Source organism: Oxyura jamaicensis, chromosome 12 (genome assembly GCF_011077185.1).
Source record: "Oxyura jamaicensis isolate SHBP4307 breed ruddy duck chromosome 12, BPBGC_Ojam_1.0, whole genome shotgun sequence".
Taxonomy (NCBI): domain Eukaryota; kingdom Metazoa; phylum Chordata; class Aves; order Anseriformes; family Anatidae; genus Oxyura; species Oxyura jamaicensis.
Window position 1 is genome coordinate 18,858,147 of NC_048904.1, and position 22,364 is coordinate 18,880,510.

Sequence of the window (22,364 nt, forward strand, 5' to 3'; positions counted from 1 at the left end):
ATTTTTTTCTCACTCAACTTTAATAAGCTTGTAATTTTTCTTGGGTCATTGCCAAAGCCTATTTCAAATGGCAATTGGACATAAAAAAAATCATATTCAAGCTTTATTTTTTATTTATTTATTTTTTTTAACATCCATTTCATAACAGTCTGCTAACAAGGATTTTCACCTGTGACTTTGTGTGTTTGCATGCATTTGTGTTCCTTGAATATGTTGGTTTGGACTGAACTAAAATAGAAATTTTCGAGATATAAAATTATATCTTGTCAAATCTCCATTTCAAAACCAACCTCCTCCACTTGAAATGTTTGTATATAGAGATAGATAGATAGATGAAGATATGATTATGGCTCCTGAGGTTGATTTTTATATATGAAGTGCTTGGTGAAAATTTGTTGTAATAGTTTCTCTCTCCTAATCAAAGTGTTTTCTGTGATCAATCAGATGCTACAAAAATTGTCGTTACTCCGAAGAACCCCCGAGTGTTGAAATCACATTCAATTTTGTTGAAATGTCAGTCTGAGTATGATTCACACTTGAAAAACAGCTTCAAATTATCCTGGAGGAAAGATGGAGATCAGCTGCCAGTCAACAGCACACAAGACAGCAGGTAAGCAGGGAAGAACAAGAGTTTTCTTGAGCTCAGCTGAAATAATGCTGTATAGTGCTGGAACATGAGTATTAATAAACATGAAACTTAATAGCTTGAAATGCAAATTTATGTCTTCTGGAATTCTTCATGCGATATATGAATAGATCTGCATTTTGTCTACATAAATATATATGCATCTGCATGAGTTTTGAGCCATGACTGGAAAATTATTATTACTGTTGTTTTTGTTTACTCTCTTTCACTATCATGGTATAATGTTGTATAAATGTTGGTTTAACCCAGAAATATAACTCTAAACTCCGCGTAGTCAACTGGGATTTTGTTTCTCCACTTGGATTGAATTAGTATTTTCCTGCATTTATACCTGTTTTGCCCTTTAATGGGACAGAGCCCAGACTTTATTCCATATGAAAGGTCCCACAGTGGGCACACCAATGTCTTTATTAATAAGCCACAGCATAGAGGTGATTTCCTAACACTGCAGTGCAGGAGGGGTGGAAGAGGATCCTGCTGAGGCCACAGAGGGCAGAGAGAGAGTACCAGGTAAAGACCAGATCAGTCTTCACCCTGACAGAACCCATGGGCCTGGATTAAGGCCAACTGCCCCTGGTGCATAGGACATGACACACGTGGGCTGGGAATGTTGGGTTTTACTCAGCCCTCTTAAAAATGTATACATAAAGCCTGTGTATTTCCCTCATTAATGATGTGTCAGAACCCTATGTGCCAAACCCTCAGCTGATGCATATCAATGTGGCTCTTTTCAGATCAAGAGAGACATGCCAACTTCCAGCCATGGAGGCTAAATTGCTACAAAATACAAATAATAGTCTACCGCACAGTGTGTAATACAACTACAATCATATTTTAAAATAATAGGCCTAACATGCAATTATGTTATTCAAAATGTTCCCTTACCAAGTTTTTTCATGAACCATTTTCAATGAATTTTCAGTGATATGCTTATCTTACAGTTTTTTCTATATATATTTTTTTAATTGTATGTGCCTTTTTTCTTGCCCTGTAGGATAATTATGGACATGGATACACTGTTCATATCAAGTGTGACGCTGGAAGATCAAGGAGTTTATACGTGTGTGGCTAGCACTTCCCTAGACAGAGTCACAGCAGAATCACGGTTAATTGTTCTTGGTAAGGGGATATTTTCCTAGTGTGCAGTCAGCTTGGTGCAATAGCGTATGCACTTTAGTTTATTTAGTTCTTTTACCCATTTCAGTTACCAAACCTCAGTAATAAATTATTGCCCAGTGGCAAATAGGAAATTCATAGCAGAAAAAAGACTTGACCCACAGAGTATGAAGCTTGAGGTTGCTTTTGAGCATCCTTACCACCAGTCTCCTGTCCTGAAGGACTGCTCAAAATTAAGATCAACTTAGTGAAGTGATGTGCAGTCCTTTGCAACATTAGCCTCGAACGCGTACCTAAGGACATCAGACAATCGCTAGAATGCTATTTTGCTGAGAGTTTTGTGTTGTTTTAGTTTCAGGCTTGGTTTGTTTGTTTTACATTTTTGTTTATTTCTGGCAGTGATTGCTAACAGGAACTAAGACAATCTGACCTTCAGGGTGTTTTCAAACTTTAAATGAATGGTATTTTTTTTAGCAAACAGTAAATTAAGAATATGCTATGCACATTATTTACGGTACTGTGTTCTTTAGTAGTGTATAATTCAAGATGTTTGTAAATGGTTACGTTACTTATGAAAATTTCATGAAGCATTTTATTCCTTTTTAGAAAGTTGATTTACAGAAGGGGAAAAACTTTTTTTTTTTTTTTTTTTCCTTGTTTATTGTACATAAGAAAGGTCTTGGTAGATTAACAATATCTGTTATTTTCCACATGAAAAAATTCAGGGTTCTTTTGCAATGAAAGACCTGTGAGATGACTAAAGAACTAAACATGGAACAGATGGAGATATAAAAATATGGGCAAATGAGCACAGAAGATGTATTTTGTTAGAATACTTCTAGGTATTTGATCTATTGTTAATGAACAGATAGCAGGATGGATACCTCAAAGATATACCATCACAGTCTTTAAATACAAAATCATAGCACCATATACCATAGCACACAAACATAATCTTTTAAACTTTTTGATGTACCCTGAGATATGTATGTATATATATATATATGTATGTATATATATATGTATATATATATGTATGTATATATATATATGTTATATATATATATATAACAACCTCAAGATTGTTATTTTAAAAACTCTGTATAGTCCCTACTAATTGCTTTCACAATGACAGGGACAGTGTACAATGACAGGGACAGTGTTATTCATTGAGCCAGCTGCTTTTCCTGTAAGAAATGACATTGTCAACCAAAATGTAGTTAGAACGTTGGGGCAGAAGGAGGTCAAACACCCATCAAGAGCTGTGTAATTTCATTTCCTTGGTCTGTACATTTTTTAGATTTTGAAACTCTAGCTTCATGCCCAGGAAGCTTTCCTGCACAAGCTCTGAGATTGTTTTCCTGGTGAATGCAGTTTTGTGTTCAGGACTACATGTTTAAGAGGAGTAGTGTGGTGACTTTGGAAGGATAATGGGGTAACCATCAGCCCCCTGCAATAAGAAATTGTTCTTTTACATCAGATTTTATGCAATCCAATTACCAAGGTAATCCAATATAATCAGATTTCAAATTGACAACCACGTACATAAAAAGTGATCTGTAGTGTGTGCAGAGCAGCAGCAGGGTCATCCTGTGCTCAAGGCTTGGGTAGTCCCGCGCTAGTCCCCAGGAGGTGCAGTGCAGTTATCACACCAACCGCAAGCTACACAACTGACTTGATATATTCTCTGGACAGCACTAATTGAGCTGACAAGTAATAAATTTTGTTGTTTCCTTTTAATATAGATCCCCATGGCTGGGATAATGAATGTTATCCTTTCACTCATGCTCTAAAAGCCAGGTTCGATAACTGTGAGAGCCAAGCCTCCTCCTAGCACTCTGGTTTGCACCACAGTAAATCCAAGCGATTCTAATATAACTTTCTGCTGAGAGCAGTGTCAATATCTATTAGTGATTATATAAATCCTAGTGATGATTTGCAAAGAAAAATCTGTTGCTCCAAGCAAGGTAATGAGAGTAGATGGAAATACAATTGTAGAAGGGATACTGCATTTATAGGGGAGAAAGCAGAATCAGAAGACTCAGTGTGTTTTTCTGTAACAAACCAGGCTCTTTAAAAGCAATTCATACTTTCTTAATCCTGTCCACTTTGAAACCAGAAGATGTTTTACAACAGCCTTCACTGGAGCTTGCTGTTCCAGTCCTTTCAAAAATGCCAAATAAACAGGAATAATTGCCACGCTCTTGACAGCTCTTTGTTGTGTTTCAGATGTTCCTGATCCACCAGAAGATCTGCAGCTCTCAGAACATCAAAACCGAAGTGTTCGACTGTCTTGGAAGGCTGGGGCCAGCCATAACAGCCCTGTTAATGGTATGAAGGATTTTCGTAGCATCACCTTACATCATTTAGCATAATGACACATCACGGCTGTCAGAATAAACAAACCGTGCTCAAAGCCATCCTTAATCGGTTTTACTATGACAGTTAATTTGCTCTAAGTTCATTTCCATCCTGCTATTTATAAGCAGTTCATACACGTACTGCCTGTTTTCCTCTGCTTTGTTTCCTCTCCTCCCCAGAGTCCATTATAGAGTATGAAGAGAGCCAGTGGGAGCCGGGGAAGTGGCAGGAGCTGACCCGAACCCCTGGGAATGACACCACAGCCCTTCTGCCCCTGGCCCCATACATAAATTACCAGTTTCGTGTCGTCTCCGTGAACGCTGTTGGAAGGAGCCAGCCCAGTAAACCATCACTGCGCTATGCAACGCCTCCAGCTGGTAAACACTGCCATCTAGTTTTTTTAATGTGAATATGTTTAGTGCTTTACCAGGAATAGCATTGCCCTCTCTTTTCCTTCTGAGGGGCATAAAGATGTCAGGTTGCCTGTGCTACTTTTTCTGCTCTATGGGCATGGTAGGAGATGAGACACTAAAGCACTCCAAAAGCACTAAAGCACACCCCAAAGCCAAGTCCAGACGTCCTGCATGTCAAAGCAGTAGCTTCCTCAAAGAGAGGATTCACCCCTGCAGCTGCCGACATCAGTCTGGGGATGCCAAAATGAGGAATCTATGTTGCTATGGCTAGCAGTGTGTTTCCTACCCACATACCTGTAACACAAAGCTTTCCTGAACTCTGCTGATTTTGCGCCTTTAAGGCTCATTGCAGCCATTTATGGACAAGCAGGTGCTGGAGAGAATTTTCAGGATTTATGGGGAGCCTTTCAGCAGCTATAAGCTTGTCAAAAGCGTTCATTCACAGTGCATTTCTCACCATAACAAAAAATGTTGTATCCCTGAAAGTCATTTTAGAGGCCAACTGTTCAACCTGGCATTTGCATTCGCCAACATTTTTCTTTCTTTTTTTTCCCCTTTCACTTCAATTCCAGGTCTTTCTTCAGCTTTTCAGCTGTGTGCACCCCGCTAATGATATACCTTCTGTTTACTATCCCCGCAGGGAGAAAAATCTCTTCCTAATAATCCCCCTACATCTGGTGCTTTGAAATCCAAAAGTCACAGTTTCATGTTAGCTGGTGGCTCCAACCAACAAGGGCACTTAGGAATCAAAATGCAGAAAAAACTCATTTCGTTTACAGCAGCTTTTGCTGATCCAAGTAATTAAGCTCGTGAACACTCTTTTTTTTTTTTTTTTTTTTTTTTTTTTTTTACTCTCAGTAATATAGAAACAAGACAAGTTTTAAAATATGTATTTAATAAATGCATACTTTTTATTATTTAAAAAAACAAATGCAAATAAAAACAGAAATATAAAAACTAACCTTATTATCTGTGTGGTTCCAGCTCCAGACAAGAACCCAGAAAACATCCGAGTTGAAGCTTCTGAACCAAATGAAATGGTGATGAAATGGGAGGTAATGCAAACATGTCTGTCAATGCTACAATATTGGGAACAGGTTCTCTCTTCAAGCAGCAGTTCCTAGGGCAGCACGAAATTTATCAGGATGTTGTTTTAATGCAAATACATTTTTTAAAGAGAGAGAGAGAGAGAGAGAGATAATGATTTCCTTGACTTTATTTCCCCTTCCTCCTATTAATTAAAGTTAATTTCTACACCACAAGCGAAAAGAGTGCAGATACAGTTCCTGATCATGTGTCAAAGGAATAATGTAAAAGTGTTGAGGATGGTTTCCAGACTTCAATTTCTCTGGCTTTTAAGCTTACAGCTTCTGTGCCAACAATTTGGAGAGATATATATTCCTTCACTTAACACCAGCTTCAACAACTGTGGAAGGAAGCATATTTTTTTTTTGTGGCTTGAATTAAACACAATTTACATGAGATTTACTTCTCAATCTGCTGCTCGCAGCAAAGAACAATAAATGTTTCCCCAGAGCAAATTTGCACTTTGGGCTATAATCATGCCAAAAAGGAGGTGGCCTTCTAGATCTGTTGACTTGGATTTGAAAATAGATTTTTGCTGAATGACATAGTCCAGGGTCATGGAAGACAAAACTGCTTCTTGGAGGAGAAGCAGAGTGGCGGTACTCACCATGGGTGGGTGATGCTGCTGGTACCAGCAGTGGGCTGAAAGCTTGGCTGAGCCAGGAGGGAACCACCCTCCCTGCCAGTAATCCCAGACATGGCAGACATGGCAAAAGTAAAAGTGAAAACTGAGGCTAAAGAGACAGAATGGGTTGGACAGGCTTTGTTAAATCTCATTGAATCATTTAAATGTCGTGAACAGGATGTTCATTTATTTATGGTATTTTCTGCACGCTTTCCAGAGAAAATGCTAGGCACTGAATTTACTAAAAATAAAAAATAAAAAAATAAAAATATTTCTGGCAGACAAAGGCTGCAAAATGATGTTAATCTGCCTACTTTGGATTAAGAGACCAGATGAGCATTAGTGACTAGCTTTTCAGCCAAGGATTTGCAGCATTAAGGGAGATCAAAATAGGAGTCAAGCAGTGCTGAAATTTAATTCCAAATGAGAAGTTATTTTTTGAGTAGGAATTTTTACTTCTCCAGCTTCTCTTGCAAATCCCATTCCCTGGGATCTTTGCCGTGGAGGAGCTTCAACATAGCACTGCCTGTTAGAAAGCTGTCTGGCATACCAGCTCTTTCACCACAGTCATCCCGAAGGTCCTTAATGGGACCTTAATGGCTTTGGTCCTTGTACCCTGAGAGCAAGTAAAAGGGAATTTTTGCAAACGCCTCAAAGCTAGGTTTGCTTAGCATTGTCCTGGCCCAGCTGAGCAGAATTCAACGAGTTTTTGGTGAGTCCACTCATAGGATAAATTTTTGGCATGCCTTGCTGAGGGCTGTTAAGTTTTATAGATGCTCTTTGCAATTGCCTTCAGTCCCCACACACGAGGAGCTGCGGGTGAGCTGGTTGGTGGGACACAGTGCTCTGCTGACACTTGGTCGATGTGGTTTCATTTCAGGCTCCTGTATTTCTCTGACCAAGGTGTGCTGATCTGTGCTCTGTGTGTGGCTTGGCTACATATCAGGCATTATGTATTTGATATGTATAATGTTTCATGTAAATATTTTTAAGAGTAGGTTATGTGGTGGAAAATACCCACAGATGTTTCAGAGGACTAGTAGCCTCCCCCCAACACACACACACATAATTTTGGGGTAGTGCATGTGACCAATTAACATTATTAATTAAAGAGATACATTTGCAGAGAAAGAAACTCAATTGGAGAATGTCTCATGACAAGCCATTGTTATATGTCTTCTAATATTTTATAAATTTGTGTTAATTTGATGAGAACCATGCTGTGACAAAGTCTTCAGCTGATCAGTAAGAACTGATAGCACAGCAGTTGCCCATTAAATGACCAGGCATAGTTTCAAGCATTTGGTGCATATTTAGAACAAATCTAAATTTTAATGACCCAACTTGCTGTGCTACATAAAATTCTAAGATACAATTCATTTTAGCGGTACTAAAAGGCACAAACAGCCTTATGCCAAAGTATGCATTTTAGGTGTGCTAAAAGGCATGCAGCTTACATCACAGAAAAAAAAAAAAAGTCAAAGTAAAACAAACAAACCCCAACAACTTATGGGTCTCTTTTAACATCTCCCATTCTCCTACAGCCGTTGAAGCCCTCGGAGCGAAATGGGCCGGGGCTAGAGTACAAAGTCAGCTGGCGGCAGCGGGGCGTCGAGACCGACTGGAACGAGGAATTGGTGAAGAAACACTCCCTGACCCTGAGGAACACCCCCACCTTCGTGCCCTATGAAATCAAGGTCCAAGCAGTAAATAATTTAGGAGCTGGTCCTGAACCAAACGTCACCACTGGATATTCGGGAGAGGACAGTAAGTAACAGGAACTTTCCTGTGAAAAATGTTCTGTGTGAGTGCGTCTCGTGATGCAAAACATTTGGACAGGGAGCAACTGCTTGGGCAGCCTGAAGCCAAAATGCCCAAATGCAACTGCTGAGAGTGCTGGGCTGCCAGAGACACAGCCACTTCTGGTGCTGGGCACAGTGGACTCCAGCTCTGTGGACACGTCCCTTTGGCCAAACCAAAGCAGCTTTCTCCCCTTGCTACCCACTTTTAGATAATAGATGCCTGGGCTGCTCTAGGTCACAGCCACCACTTCTGATACCAACCCTTTACATGTCCTCTTTGAGCTCCAGTTTCATGGTGGGCCTTAATAATCATTTCCCATTGTGAGAGGTGGGCATGCAGAAGGATTTATCTGCTAATAGAATTAATTCTGGTGTCACAGGGGCTGTGACAGCCCTTATATGATCTGTGGGACACTGGATAATGGCACTGCTGGGGCCATCCCAGCATTTCTGAAAGCAGCCTTTCCCCTTTGGTGTTTACTACATGGCTACAAAAGGTATTTGGACGACTGGAAATGTACCCATTTGCAGTAATAAAATGCCAACCCTTTAGGAAGCAACCCAGTTAAGCACTACCACCACCTAAAAAAAAGAACCTTTTTTTGTAGGATTTAAGGATCGATATCACTGAGGGAGTAAACAGCCTGGTGGCCAGCTAGTGTGGCATGCCAAGCTTCCCTGATCCCATACACAAATGGTTATTGCATTTGCAAATGCTTAGTGGCAGGGGTTGGGAACAGTTGGCAGTGGTGTCAGCGAGAGCTCTGCCTTTCAGATCTGCCAATTAATCTTATTAAATGCAGACAGTTTTCATCCTATGCAGAATCTGAAATCTTTCAGCTGTTTTCCCCAAAATGAAATAAACTGACAGACTGAATAGCCTTTGGAAAGTCTACAGTGGCTTACCCTGCTAACACCAGCATGTGTTTTTCGCTCAGTGAGACAACCGGACGGCCATGAGCTGCATTTACCGGCCACCTCCTGCAGCCAGCACTCCCACCACCGTGGTCACTGGGGATGCTGCAGCCACCTTTCCTCTTGCTGCAGCTTCTGCAGCAGCCGTGATGAGGTGGCACCATCCATCCTAAGTGACATCAACAGTCAAAAAGTTCCAGTTTGATTTTAAAACCTCCTGAGTGAATCCTGGTGTTTCACCAGCATCACGCTTTGGTGCTGGGGATGGCCTCAGGCAGAATCAGCCCCTGCCCAGCCAGAGGTGGGCACTGGGGATCCCCATTGAAGTTTCCTCTCCCTTTTTTGCTGGATCACAGAAGAGGTGGAGGATAGTGAGAATAAGGAGACATCACAGAGTGCTTGTTTGCTTTGTGTGTCTAGGGTGGATCTAATTTTACATCTGCTTCTATCACTGGAAAACCTTACTTTTCATTTGTTAGTGGTTTTTTTTTTTTTTTTTTTTTTTTTTTTTTTTTTCAAATTTTTCCCCCTTTTTTTAGGCTCTTTAATAGCTCTGTTGTGCAGTGATTAAAATCCTACTGTTTAATGAGTTTAGCTATAAAATGAAATTGATTGTAAAAAACAAAACAAAATAAAAAAAAAACTTTGCCTTTTTGAATGCTGTGTTAATCATTTTTTTTTTTTTTTTATTCTTCTCACTACTGTAAGCATTACTTGAAACAGGAAATCATAAATACTGGTGTAGAAATTCATATGTCCCAGTGCACCTGTATTCCAGCCCTCAGCAGAAAGCTCTGATACCGCAGAATAATGTTTATTGGCCTGTTTCACCCACTGGATGCAGGTGGAATGACTTTTTTCTTGCCTGTAGGAAGACTGCATGAGTTGGCACAGCTTGAGCTGGAAAGCCAAGCCCTGTAGCATACAAATGGTGTGAAACTGAGCTCCCGTAAGCATCTTTAATATACATCGCTCCTGTTTTTACAGCTCCAGATGCTGCTCCTTCCGGCGTCTCAGTGGATATTGTCAACAGCACGCTGGTCAAAGTCTTCTGGTTTGGAATACCAAGAGACAGAGTTCGTGGACATTTAAGAGGCTATAAGGTTATGAATTTCTCTTTAATTGCATGCAGTTTAACAAACTATTAAGTGAATCCTCTGTCAGTGATATATCACAATCTCTCATTTCTGGGAAGATGAGAGAAATCAATATAGCGTTCAGCCTCATCAAATGTAATTTGTTATAGAAATGCCAATCTCAATGCAGGTCAGTTGGTGGAAAACAAAAAGCATGCTGGATGGAAAAAGACATCACCCAGAGAAACACTTCCTAGCATTTGTAGGAGACAGGAACTATGGGATGATTCCTGGTCTGGAGCCCTTCAGTGAATTCCGCTTGACTGTTCTGGCTTACAACTCCAAGGGCGATGGACCGGAAAGCTCTCCTGTGGTGTTTGAAACTCCAGAAGGAGGTAAGAAGAAGTGGGATGGAAGGGAATAAATTGAAATTCTCCAAGTAACAAAGCAACTTGATTTTATAAATTAATGTGGTTGTAAAATTGCCAGTGTTAATAAAACTGTTCACTAGAAAGGGGAACTGAAGGTTGGGGAACTTCAGGTGTTGAGCTAAACTATATCCTCGTTTAACAAGTACATGTAGAGACAGACCTGTGCAGTGCTCTCTGTGAACTAATCCCTGTATCTTCAGTCCCTGAACAACCCCGTTTTCTGAAAATCCTGAACTTTGACAAGGACTCTGTCACTCTGTCCTGGGGACTTCCCAAGAAGGCCAATGGCCACCTTACCGGCTACATTTTGCAGTACCAGATAAGTATGTACTTGTTTTGCTTTGATTTTAGAATTTAAACACTATTATTTTCTTTTTTAAAAAAAGGGGGGTGAGGGGTATTTTATGTGCAGAATTATATAAAGCAGAGGCTGATGAGAAAGCCTGTTTCCAGCATCTGTGTAACAGCCACAGCATCCGAGCAGCTTGTTTCGAACTGTGATGTGCACACCGCCTGCTAGAGGGCAGGGCAAGGTCATTTTCCAGAGCAAAAAGTTTTCTGTGCATGTTACTGGTACAAGTAAGCTCACATTGCTGCCATGCTTTATTCTGCATTTTGTTAGCTGATTCAGTTGTTTCATATTTACAAATTATACCTAAGGTGATAGTTAAGAAAATCAATAAATTGTCGGTGCTTTTTACTGAATTGGAATTTGTTCAACATAAAACACTTTGTAGTGAGAGCATTTTGGCCATATTCATTAAGATTTTCACTTCTTGTCAGTAGGCACCTCCTCCCTGTTCAGTAGCCCAGCAGAAATGCAAGTAATTGCCACCTGAGTCATGTTATTGAGCAATACCTGAAGTCCTGAGTCTACAGCAGACTTGCTTTCAGAGTGACTATTCAGGGAGTTTGGGAGCTGCAGCCCTTCCTGCCACTGCTGCCAGCTGCGCCGAGGCAACAGCCATCGTTAACTTGCTGGTGAAAGTCTGCAGATGTTTGGAAGCACAGCAAAAAGCAGTTCGTATATAATTAATGTTCTAGGAGACAGTAATTCTTACCTCCCACTCAGTGTGTACATATCTAGAATCAGGGAGCTTTTTAAGATCAGTGATAGCTCACCGAGCAGCTGGGAGGTTGGCACAGGCAGGAGGGTGCAGTGTGCTCAGCAGGAGGGTGCAGTGTGCTCATCCAGGCTTCACCCCTGGAGCACCCTGGGCACTGTGAGGCTTTGCAGGCTTTAGATGCCGGATCTGACCTCACTTTCCTTTCTCTTTCAGTAAATGAAACACACGAAATCGGGCCTCTGAGTGACATCAGCGTGGCAAACCGGTCCACGCTCAGCTGGAGGCTCTCGGGCCTCAGTGCCAGCACCAAGTACAAGTTCTATGTCAAGGCCTGCACAGCCAAGGGCTGCGGAAAGCCGGTCACAGAAGAAGGACTAACGATGGCTCAAGGGAGTAAGTTAATGGGCAATATGTTTTCATGTGAAGAAGCTTTAACAATAACGGAAAAAACTATTGAGAATATTCCAGGCTTGACGTTTCCTTTGGAATTAGAGAAAATAAATTTGTTTTTCTTGCTATAAGAACAACCAGTGAAGTTTTTAATGTAGTCGTGCAGCTCTTTGGAAAAGCTGAGCTTATCGGCTCCATTTGCCATACAGTACGGTGTTTCTGTCCCTGCTGATCAGCTCTGTAAGCTATACTAGGATCAGCCTATTGCATGTGTTTGTGAACAGAAAATTGAATATCTAAATCTGTCCTCAGCAAAATTATAAAAAACAAATTCTGCCATTGTGTGAAAATGGGGGACTCCCAAGAATACTAGGGACAGTTATGTGACATGGGAAATCCGTACAAATGTAAATATGACTGTAGGGTGTTTAATCCTTTTTTTTTTTTTTTTTTTTTTAATATTTTTTAGTGGAGACTGGAAGTAAACATTTTTGTGCCACTTGTACCATATCCTAAAGCACTGACAATCAGTGATTTAAAGGAAAATCTACAGGCACTGTATTATAGTTCATCTTTCTTGTACAGCTGAAATGAAATAAAATGTACTGTACTCAGCAAGTCTGAAACCTCTACAATACCAAGGAACAAGTCCTTGCTATTAATCAGAAACCATTGCCATGCAATTACCATGGGGAAGGAGAACATGATAAGCAAAACAGCCCGGGCTTCATAATTTTTATCAATGATAACAGTCTGGAACAATGCTGATATAAAATAGAAAAATGGTCCTTGTTGCACAGTATCCTATATGACTACCAAGCTGTAAAATCTCCTTGTTGACTGGAACTGTAGAAAAGAAACAAGTACAAAGTACTTTAACTTATGAGGTCCCAGATCAGGATCCAGTCATTATATACTATCAGCTCTCTACACTGGTGGAAATGATTCAGTTCCTTTTTTTTTTTTTTTTTCTCCACTTTTGGCTGAATTTAGGCTACCCCACATGTTTCTCTGCTCCATATCTATTTACAAAATGCATATCTTGCTAAATGGATGCATAAACTGAAGGAGCAATGTCCTGGCTGACCTCAGCTGCTGGAGCTGGGGCACCACAGGGCTCTTCCCTGTCACACAGGCATTTCCTCCCCTCTGCAGTGGTTTCACCTTCCACCTGCAGTCCCATAGATATTATTTTGAGGAAATTGCCCTGCCCAGGATGGAGCACGGTGCAGAAATCTGGGTCAGGGTTTCCCTACTTGTTTCTATGAAACTTGTGTGGAAACTCATCCCAGGGAATGTCCAAGTCCCAAATTACGTCACTGTATTTCTCTGTAAATTGTACAGACTTTGACCTTAAAAACTGCTGTTTTGATGATAAATCCCCTTTGCCTTTGTTGCAAGGCTTTCTAGTCATCCCCTCCCTCTTACAGAGGCTGTGCTTGGTAGGCTGCGTTTAGCATACCATTCACCTTATGTGAGGCACTGCATCCTTGCAGACTGTTTGGTACCTCCTTGCTCTACAAATCATCTCCTTCCCCAATGTTATGGAGGCTCCAGACATGCTGTAATATACAGGTACTCATGGTAGGAATTAAAATCAGCATGGGTTAGCATTATTACTTAGTAAGGATAGTAAAGGATTTTTTTAATTATTATTTTTATTTTTTTATTTTTTTTAGCTAAAATTACATGATTTCACTTTCTTAGGTACCTCTTCTGGCCCTCATTGGGCAGTCAGAATAATGTGTTTTGGCAACTTGAAAGTCTATTATTTCTTTAAGTAACCTTGTCAGATTTCTGACATCCCTGTGTGACATGTTGAAAATGACAATAACGTTGCCATTCATTTTGCTCTCATTCTCTTCTTTCCTAAGGCTTTGTTTCAGCAAAGGCAACAACTGCTTCATGTGGAACACGTGTAGAATAGAGTAGTACAGTTAGCAAAAGCTGCAAGGGTCCAGTTCTGTGATAAATATGTGTTCCTTGCACAAATTTGCTCATTCTCCAGCCACCTTAAGTTAGGACACTGCATCTGTCACTGAAATGCCATTAGAGTTTTGTGTCATTATTTGCTGGCTAAATTGTTTGGACATTTTCCAACTAAACACGATAGGTTGAAAAAAACCCACACTTTTCAGTGACCTTCTTGGGTTTTTAAATTGTGATATGGGAAGCAAGGTGATTGCTCAAAATTAAACCAATCTCTCTCTTTGAAAAAAATGGAGTGATTTCAGAAGTCAAAGTTTATCACTTAAAATTACCCACATAAATGACAGATATAAAATGTGGTGCTCTCTGAAATGAAACTCCATGACAGAGGACTCCAAGCTGCTTGGGTTTTGATTCAGTGATTCCATATCAAGTACATCCTGCTTTTGGTAATGAAAACATAAAGTTCTCATTGTTCATTTTAAGACTGAATAGCTTCCACTGCTGCAATATGGCCTGTGCGGGCTGTGTCAGGGGTATTGCAGATTTTCACAATGCATTCTGCCAGGAAAGTGGAGATGTCAAAGTAGGAAGTAGGAGCAATGAAATCATTCACATTTTATCATTGATATACTTGATCTGCAACACTTCTATTGCTTTCATTTTTCTTGTAGTTATCCCTGTTGGCATAGTTTGGGATCTGAGAGACAAGCCTTTTATTTTATTTTTTTTTATTATTTTTTTTTTTAATATGAACATATGTGAGTATGCATGCCTCACCACTAAAAAAAAAAAAGCCTGAGTGGGGTAAATTATTGTGCTCTAAATTATAATTTTGCAAGCGTGTAATTTATGTGCAAACCATTTTCTGACAGTGATGGGTAAGAATGACTGAATTTAGTTAAAAGAAAAAAAAAAAAAAGCGCCAATTAAATAACTATAAATCCCTGTGCAGATAAATGGGTAAATTCTACTCTCTGTCTACGGTTGCAGCATCTTCTTCTGTGAATGAACCATTCAGATTCTCTCTTTGTTGTTTGTCAGGAGTTACACAGCCCTTTGGTTAGCAAATCTTTACCAAAAGGTCAGTGAGTGGGTGCAATAGGGAAGGAAAAACTTCTGCTCACATCTCTCTTCATTCATTCCTTGGTGGAGCAGTGCTGCTCTGCAGCCTGCACATGCCTGGCAGCAGAGGCCGAGCCCCCTGTACCGCAGTGCTGCCTCTGTCAGAAGGTGCTGTCTCCCTGTAATTATTTAACAGAGGAAAACCACAGTTTAATATTTGTCTCTGAGGTTAAGACTGGAATTAGTGAGAAATAGAAGTAGGCCATAGAAAAACTTTCATTTATAGCATCCTTGTTGCATGACCAAACACCATGTGCATTGACAGCTAATGCAAACTCCCTGAAATAAAATACCACTTTCCTATGGAATATCTTAAACTTATTCAAAAATTACTCACATATGAAATATTGTAATACCACCAAAGGTCTTTATCTATTTTTGATAAAATACTGTGGGCAATCATGAAGAACCTGGGAAAAGGGGTATTTGCATTGTACTGCAAAATAAATAATAGTTTAATTTTTGTGGACTTATCTTGGTTTCATTCCAGAGATGAAGGTATGCTGTCTTTAGAAAATGTTTTATCTCTATTTTTTTCATTTTCAAGCAGTATTTCTTAAATGACCTACAAACTAATTAATTTTCCCCTTGAAAATGTTGGTTCCCAATGATCATTAGCTCTAAGAAGTATACCACACACACACACAAAATCATTTAATATAACGGTCCTTTTTTTTAACACAAAGCTTCTTTTTATCTAGAGCTACCAGTGTTTCTGGAGGATTACTAAATATGCATTACATGTTGACAGTGATTACTGTGTGTCCAAAATTGCAAGCTTTAATGAAAATTTCATCCAGAGGAAGCTGCACAACTGTGGCTTTATTTTGCAGAGAAGTCACGGAATGGAAATTCACCAGTTTCATTATATTTCAATGGCAATTGGCACTTAACTCCCCCAGGTTTTTTGAAAATCTTGACCAGAAGTACTAACCTTCAGCACACATCATAAGATGAGGAAAGCAGCTATCTGTAACAAAACATATGGTTTTAGTTCTCTTTTGCCATGAGCACAGCTAAAGAGGAAAAATATAACTTCCTTAGCCGCATGTAACCACTGGCATTGTTACCACCAAAGCCCCAGATCCCAAAACAGATACCCTGTTTTGCCATAATGAAGAGAACTTGAACTTTTGCTGACAGTTTCCTTTTCTATCATTTTTGCCTCTCTGTTCTGCTACCTTTGCTGCAGCTGGGGCACCTGCTGCACAGGGAGGAGGAGGGTGTGATATGTCACTGCTTCAAAACCCTCTCACTTTGAGCTCGATGTCTAATATGCCTAAAAATAAACATATGAAATATAATATGCTAAATATATCGGTCTTTGAGTCTTTCAAGCAAATTTGCAGTTAACTTTATGCCTTGGCTATGTATTGTGCCTGCCTTTCTTCTCTGCTACCAGCCTTCCTCAGTGCATCCAGTGCAAAAGAGATGCAGCAAGAGATGAAACAAACTTTTCTTCTTGTCTGAGCTCAGATCTCTCCTACAAACAGTTGATCACTAACTCAGTAGCCTCACCTATAAATTCTTCTCAATAAATTTTACGCACAGCAGGTTTGCTAATCTACAGTTTAAAATATTCCCAATTTAGCATGAATTACTTCCTGCACTAAAAAAGCACAGAAGATGAAGGATACTTGTGATGCATATTTATACACTTTTAATAGCCAAGCAGTAGGGGAAAAATAATGAAAGTTCATCTTCCCATTTATTGCAGCAGATGTATTTAGAAAGGTATAGTTATAAATTAGGATGTTGCCCACAATTAGTATTGAGCTGTTAGACTGCCAGCTTTTTTAGTTAAGCATGTTTTATAACGGATGTTCTAACTTTTGGAGAACTAGCAGACTTGTAAGTCTTTGGGGGCAGTTTATATTGTTTTTCCCTTTATACCATAAGCTTCTATAAAAAAAAAAAAAAAAAAAAAATGTGTGTTCTGTTGCTCTCATAAATCTCAAAGCCCAGTAGGAATATTGTAAAATTGCAGTTCAGTGTTTAATGTTCATGCAAGTCCCATGGTATGGTTGATAAATAGTAGGGGAGGATGAGAAGTGCTGGTGATATGCCTTTATTACTAATGCTTCTCCCCTATTGTAGATTAAAAACCTAACCCAACTGCTTTCAATTTTCTGAAGCTAATTTCTGCAGCTCACTGACCTTTCTGTATGTTGAGCTTTTCCTTATATTTCAGGATGGTACGCTGTTTTTTTTTGTTTGTTTGTTTGTTTTTGTTTTTTTTTTTTTCTATTCCAAATACCACGCTTGCCCCAATTAGCAATGCTTTCTCCTCTTTAGGTGCCAAATTGATTGTCTAACACAGACCAGAAAAAAGCATATGGAAAAAAAAATCACATAATCACTCATCACTGGACAGTCTTAAAGACATCCCCATTTCCCTGGGGAAGGGGGGGAACAAATAGGTGGGATATGTGAACGTGTGAGAGTGGTGTAACAAAATGCCCATGAACCACAGTTGTAGTATACAATTGAGCTCTGGTTTGAACATTTTACTTCCTAGGAATGCAGTGACCCCAAGGAGACCTATGCTGTTTGCAGATTGGAATATGTGATTATCATTTCTGTTTGACATGCATATGTGTTACATGGTGTGTAATGCACAATGGGTTTTAAGTTCACATTAATTCTTATTACGTTATGGATACTGTTTCCATTAAATGTATTTTTGTGATGTCTTGATTTTAGAACATGCAATTGAAATGTACCTGTGGTATCCTGTTAATTTGTAGTTTGATTAAAAATTATGTCTGAGTTTCATATAGTTCACTTAGCAAAAACTACCAGCTGATGGATTAATTTATGCTAATTTGCTGTGCTTCACTATCAGCAATTTTCCAGCTATATGTGTTCCCTGTGGGTCCCAATGGTCTACTAATTTAACTGCTTATTGCAATACATGTACACTTGTGTTGGAAAACTTTTCTTGAACTATTTCTTTGATTGTGCTTACATTGGTCTTAATTTTTTTATTTTTTATTTTTTTTTATTTTTATTTTTCCTTCAGCTGTCAACTAAGCCCTAATCTCTCAAAGCTTCTTGCTTTGCTTGTTTACTAGTTTAAGTATTAATGAGCATCGTTTTACTTTCAGTGCTAATTGGTCAAGCAGTTTCCAAATTATACCGTGGGCTCAATCCTTAATTTAAAAGACTTCAAAAGGATGGCCAGATAAATCAGACAAATTAGGCAACTGAATGCAATTAAAGAGCTATCCTTATCAGCGGTAGCTTCCAAATTTTTATTTTTATTTTATTTTATTTTTTTTTTAAAGAGGGTGAGCACGTGTGTGTTGTACCCATTGGTTAACTACAGAGATTCCCCATATGAACAAGCAAGTCATATGTGCCTGGCTGAAGGGACTATTTGTGGTGTTCACACAGTGAACAGTCCTCAGAGCAGTCCTCTTTCTGTTACCAACAAATGATATTTTTAAAAAGCATATTTAATATTCTGCGATCTTAATGCAGACAAAAGTTACAGAAGGCCTTTTGCAAGTAAAGAGGCTCTAAACTGAGACCTATTGGAAATTCCCTTCTACCTCTTAATCAAATATTAAACTCATCAAGAACATTTAAATACCTAAATGTCGATTTCAAAGAAAGCTTCCGCTGTATCTCAAACAGTGCATTGTGGGCACTGTGGACTTTAAAAGGACATAGAAAATCACTGTCAGGGGAGAAATGCGTTACAAATCCCAATGTTCATTTTTTTTTTCATGAGACATATAAGAATCCATTTCCAGATAACAAGCTGTCTGTGCTTCCCTGCTGAGTCCCGTTCAATGGGAGAAGCATCAAACCCCAGATTATCTATACGAAGCAAGCCCATTTTTCAAGTCGTAATTTTTTAAGCACACATTAGCTAAAGCAGATCCATAATCCCCCATCAATATTAACTTTCATCCTGGGAAATGTACAGAACTCTTCATAAACATCAGGATTATTTCAGTCTGCTGTTTGTTTTATCTGATGGAATATTAAAAATCAAATAGGGGGAATGTTTTTTAGTTTACTCTCTTTTTTTTTTTTTTTTTTGAAAATCAGATTGTCTGATGACAAACGTTAAAAATCCTCACGTGTGATATTTGTGTTACTTGCATTATTTGTAACGATGTATTTTCACGGGCCTTTTGTTCAATGAATTCAATTAATCAATATGACTTGAATATGTACATTCCATAGGTAAAGGGATCGGCAAGATTTCAGAAGCAGTAAACCCCACCCAAAAGTTTCACCCCATTGAGGCATTTGAGCCTGGAACTGAATATACAGTTCGTCTAGTGACTAAGAATTGGGTTGATAACAATAGCATTTTTGAAGATGTAATTGAGACAAGGGGGAGAGGTGAGAAATGAAACCCTTCAAGGTGACAAAGATTTCTTTTGAATGTCAATAAATGTTGACGTTTCGTGTGACATTGTGCAGTGAAAGTGTACCAAAGACATTAGTGTGTCATTGCGTCCTGTGGTTTTTAAGTTGACTCTTGCAATTGAGTCCCATAGGAGTGTAAATAAGTCTGTGCTTTAACTGAAGCACAAGAGCCTGGAACAATTACAAACACTTACAAAACATAGCTTTACCTCCTATGTGATTTTGAAAGGGTATTGCTGTGATATAACCCATTTTAAATGTGCCAGTCCAGTGCTTTGCATGCATCAGGTGCACTTTTAACTCTGTTTCTTTCACAAAACTGCTTTTGCATGAGAGGCTTAACAATTCTCTGTTCAGCTTTCCTATTTGGCATTAATCCTTTGAGTCAAATACTCTCTCAGAATTACCTTCCCAAAGTGTCTATATTGTGCCCTGTAGACAGCACATTCACCTTAAGTCTAAGAATGTAATGCTCTGGACATATTTCTGTCTTGTATTTCTTTAAGTTGAACACGATAAGTAGCGATAGTCTGATTCAATTATGATTCAGTGAAGAAAATATTATGTATTCATTTTATAGCAGGCCTTGCCATTTTCCTCTGATTGATGTTTTTTGTTTGTTTTTGTTTTGTTTTGTTTTGTTTTTGAACTCCTCCTCTGTTTCCTGAAGCCTATGCTGGCATTTACGATGGGATTTCTACCCAGGGGTGGTTTATTGGACTGATGTGTGCTGTTGCCTTGCTCACCCTACTGCTGCTAACTATTTGCTTTGTCAGAAGAAATAAAGGAGGAAAATATTCAGGTAAATGAATTTATTGTCCTTCCGCTACATTCGCATGTTAATAACAAACATTCTTCAGACTTATATCTCTAGAGGCTGCAAAGCCACGAGCAAAAACATCCAATTAGGTTTTGTAGCTTTTGATAAATATCCACAGAATGGATTCTAATGAATAGAAGTGAAACCATGCTCTCTGGGTGAGACAGTGTTGTGTGCTGGTCATAGATCTAGCTCAGGCCCTGGATATTGCTTGTTGAATCTTTCAGTGCTTAATCCACTCATAGAGTCAGGGTTCTTCAGCAGCTGCACCTCTGAGCCTCCCTTGGCTGGGACACGTGCGCACTTCAGCCTGATAAATGCTGCTTAACAACTGCCCTAACTTCCATGTGCAGCCAAACTGCTGAACAACAGGATGTTTTGCTAACCATAACTCTTCAGTTTTCAAAGTGACGAGTAAGGATTTATGTGTAAGCACTTGCCAGCTTTCTTAAGGATTCAGTGGTGGCACCAAGCTCTCAGTGGAAGCATGCTTGTTGGGTACTGTCAGACACGTAGGGTGAGCTGGTGCCCTCAGGTTTAGTCTGTAGGTAAAGACAGGTGGTTTTCCCATTGTGCCTGCAAAACAAAAAGTCCACAACGGAACACGGCATACAGATCTGTGCTTTATTTTATTTGTACAGTGAAAGAAAAAGAAGATTTGCATCCAGATCCCGAAGCTCAATCAATAAAAGATGAAATCTTTGGGGAATATAGGTAAATAGGACCTGCTTTAAGAAGCGTTTCTGTTTGTTGGGCTTTTGTTTGTTTTCAGATGTCATCATTATTTAGGACATTTTTCTAGCATGCAAGTAACTCTATTTTTCATTTTCAAAGCAAACCTGACAGGAGCGGATAATAGTAGGGATATACAGGTATATCCAGTATGCTTAAATCCACCCAGGTTGAGATATAAGTAAATGTTGATATATCAATGGTCATTTTTCACTTTTTATTATTATTATTTAGCATTGTATGAATAATGTAAATATATTTGATAATATGGGCACCCTGCTCTGAGGTCCACTGAAGTCAATAGAAAGGTTTCTATGTCTTCAGTGGGCTTCTGAAAGCTGGTCAGGCCCTCATCAGGTAATATGGGGAACAGTCACTTTGTGGAATAAAACAAAGAAAAGTTCGGAATACTGTAAGAGATAACAAAAACAAACAAATGAGCAAACAAAATAAAACACCTCACTACAGAAGTTTCTGTAGAAGAACTGGAATAATCACTTTGGCTGCTTTAAAATATCTAAAACTTGCAATATTATGTAAGTGTGGTATGAAGAAAAAGCATTGTTATAAGAGCCATGCTGGCGTTAAAGACTTAAAATTTCTGATGAAATCCCACTTATATATACTACATTATTTGTACTGGAATAGGTTTTTTTTTTCTGCATAATTTCATCTTTATTTAATTTTTAATGCTTTCTAATGGGACAAATATTTAGAAAGGTAAGAAAGTCCTGAGGTTAATAACTTTAACCCTATCTCCTTTCCCCTCAAAGTCCAAACTTGTCTTCTTTATAAGTAGAAATGCCATGTACAGAAAGGTAGAAAATATTTTTACTGTATAGATTATACATGTAGTTGATTATATGCTGAAGAGGTAAAGTTCAGGTGCATTTCTCTGTCCTTCCTCATATAAAATTACCAAAGCTTTCACACTGAATTGGTGTTAGCAAGGACCATTCCTGAGTAATTATGTACCTAGTTCAGAGCCCTAATTTTTGTTTTTAATACTCTTTTAATCTACTTTCCCCCTCCCCTTTGTGTATGATTATTTTTGAGAGCAGAAAGCATGTTTAGAATATGCAGACACGTCTGGAACCTTTCCTTTACCCTCAGCCCCTGTCCAGTTGCAGAGGCAGGGGTAGACTGTAGCCGTGTGTGTGTGTGCAGGATTCTGCAGCCGTATGAGCCATGGTGGGCTGCTTGGAACCAGCTTCAGTTCACAGAGAAATCAGTTACAGCCAAAGCTGCTGAAGGCACCTCGCAGGAGATGGTAACATGCAGAGCAGTGACATGGGAGATGCATATTACCATATGTATGGCCATAACACCTCTGTCTACAGTTAAGAAGGGTTTCACTGTCATTTTTTATTGAGTGAGCCAAGGCACTGCAAAATTTTAACTTCTTTTTAACAGGAAATTAACAATGGCCTTTGGCTGAAAACGT

General features: G+C 39.1%; 1 protein-coding gene across 10 annotated transcripts in view; it reads left to right on the forward strand.

Annotated features, from left to right (window-relative positions):
* The window catches only part of CHL1 (cell adhesion molecule L1 like), a 124,267-nt gene that overhangs the window by 99,389 nt on the left and 2,514 nt on the right, over positions 1-22,364 (forward strand). For 7 of the 10 annotated variants that reach the window (XM_035337446.1, XM_035337450.1, XM_035337445.1 and 4 more), the window contains 13 exons: positions 445-610; positions 1,641-1,765; positions 3,992-4,093; positions 4,303-4,500; positions 5,521-5,591; positions 7,792-8,014; positions 9,952-10,067; positions 10,231-10,435; positions 10,672-10,794; positions 11,752-11,931; positions 19,180-19,341; positions 20,039-20,170; positions 20,830-20,902. In XM_035337446.1, coding sequence (XP_035193337.1) covers positions 445-610; positions 1,641-1,765; positions 3,992-4,093; positions 4,303-4,500; positions 5,521-5,591; positions 7,792-8,014; positions 9,952-10,067; positions 10,231-10,435; positions 10,672-10,794; positions 11,752-11,931; positions 19,180-19,341; positions 20,039-20,170; positions 20,830-20,902 — 1,876 coding nt within the window. Of the gene's footprint in view, positions 1-444; positions 611-1,640; positions 1,766-3,991; positions 4,094-4,302; positions 4,501-5,520; positions 5,592-7,791; positions 8,015-9,951; positions 10,068-10,230; positions 10,436-10,671; positions 10,795-11,751; positions 11,932-19,179; positions 19,342-20,038; positions 20,171-20,829; positions 20,903-21,224; positions 21,229-22,364 lie in introns of all 10 variants that reach the window. The other 3 variants (XM_035337453.1, XM_035337454.1, XM_035337452.1) reach the window with 3 other exon arrangements.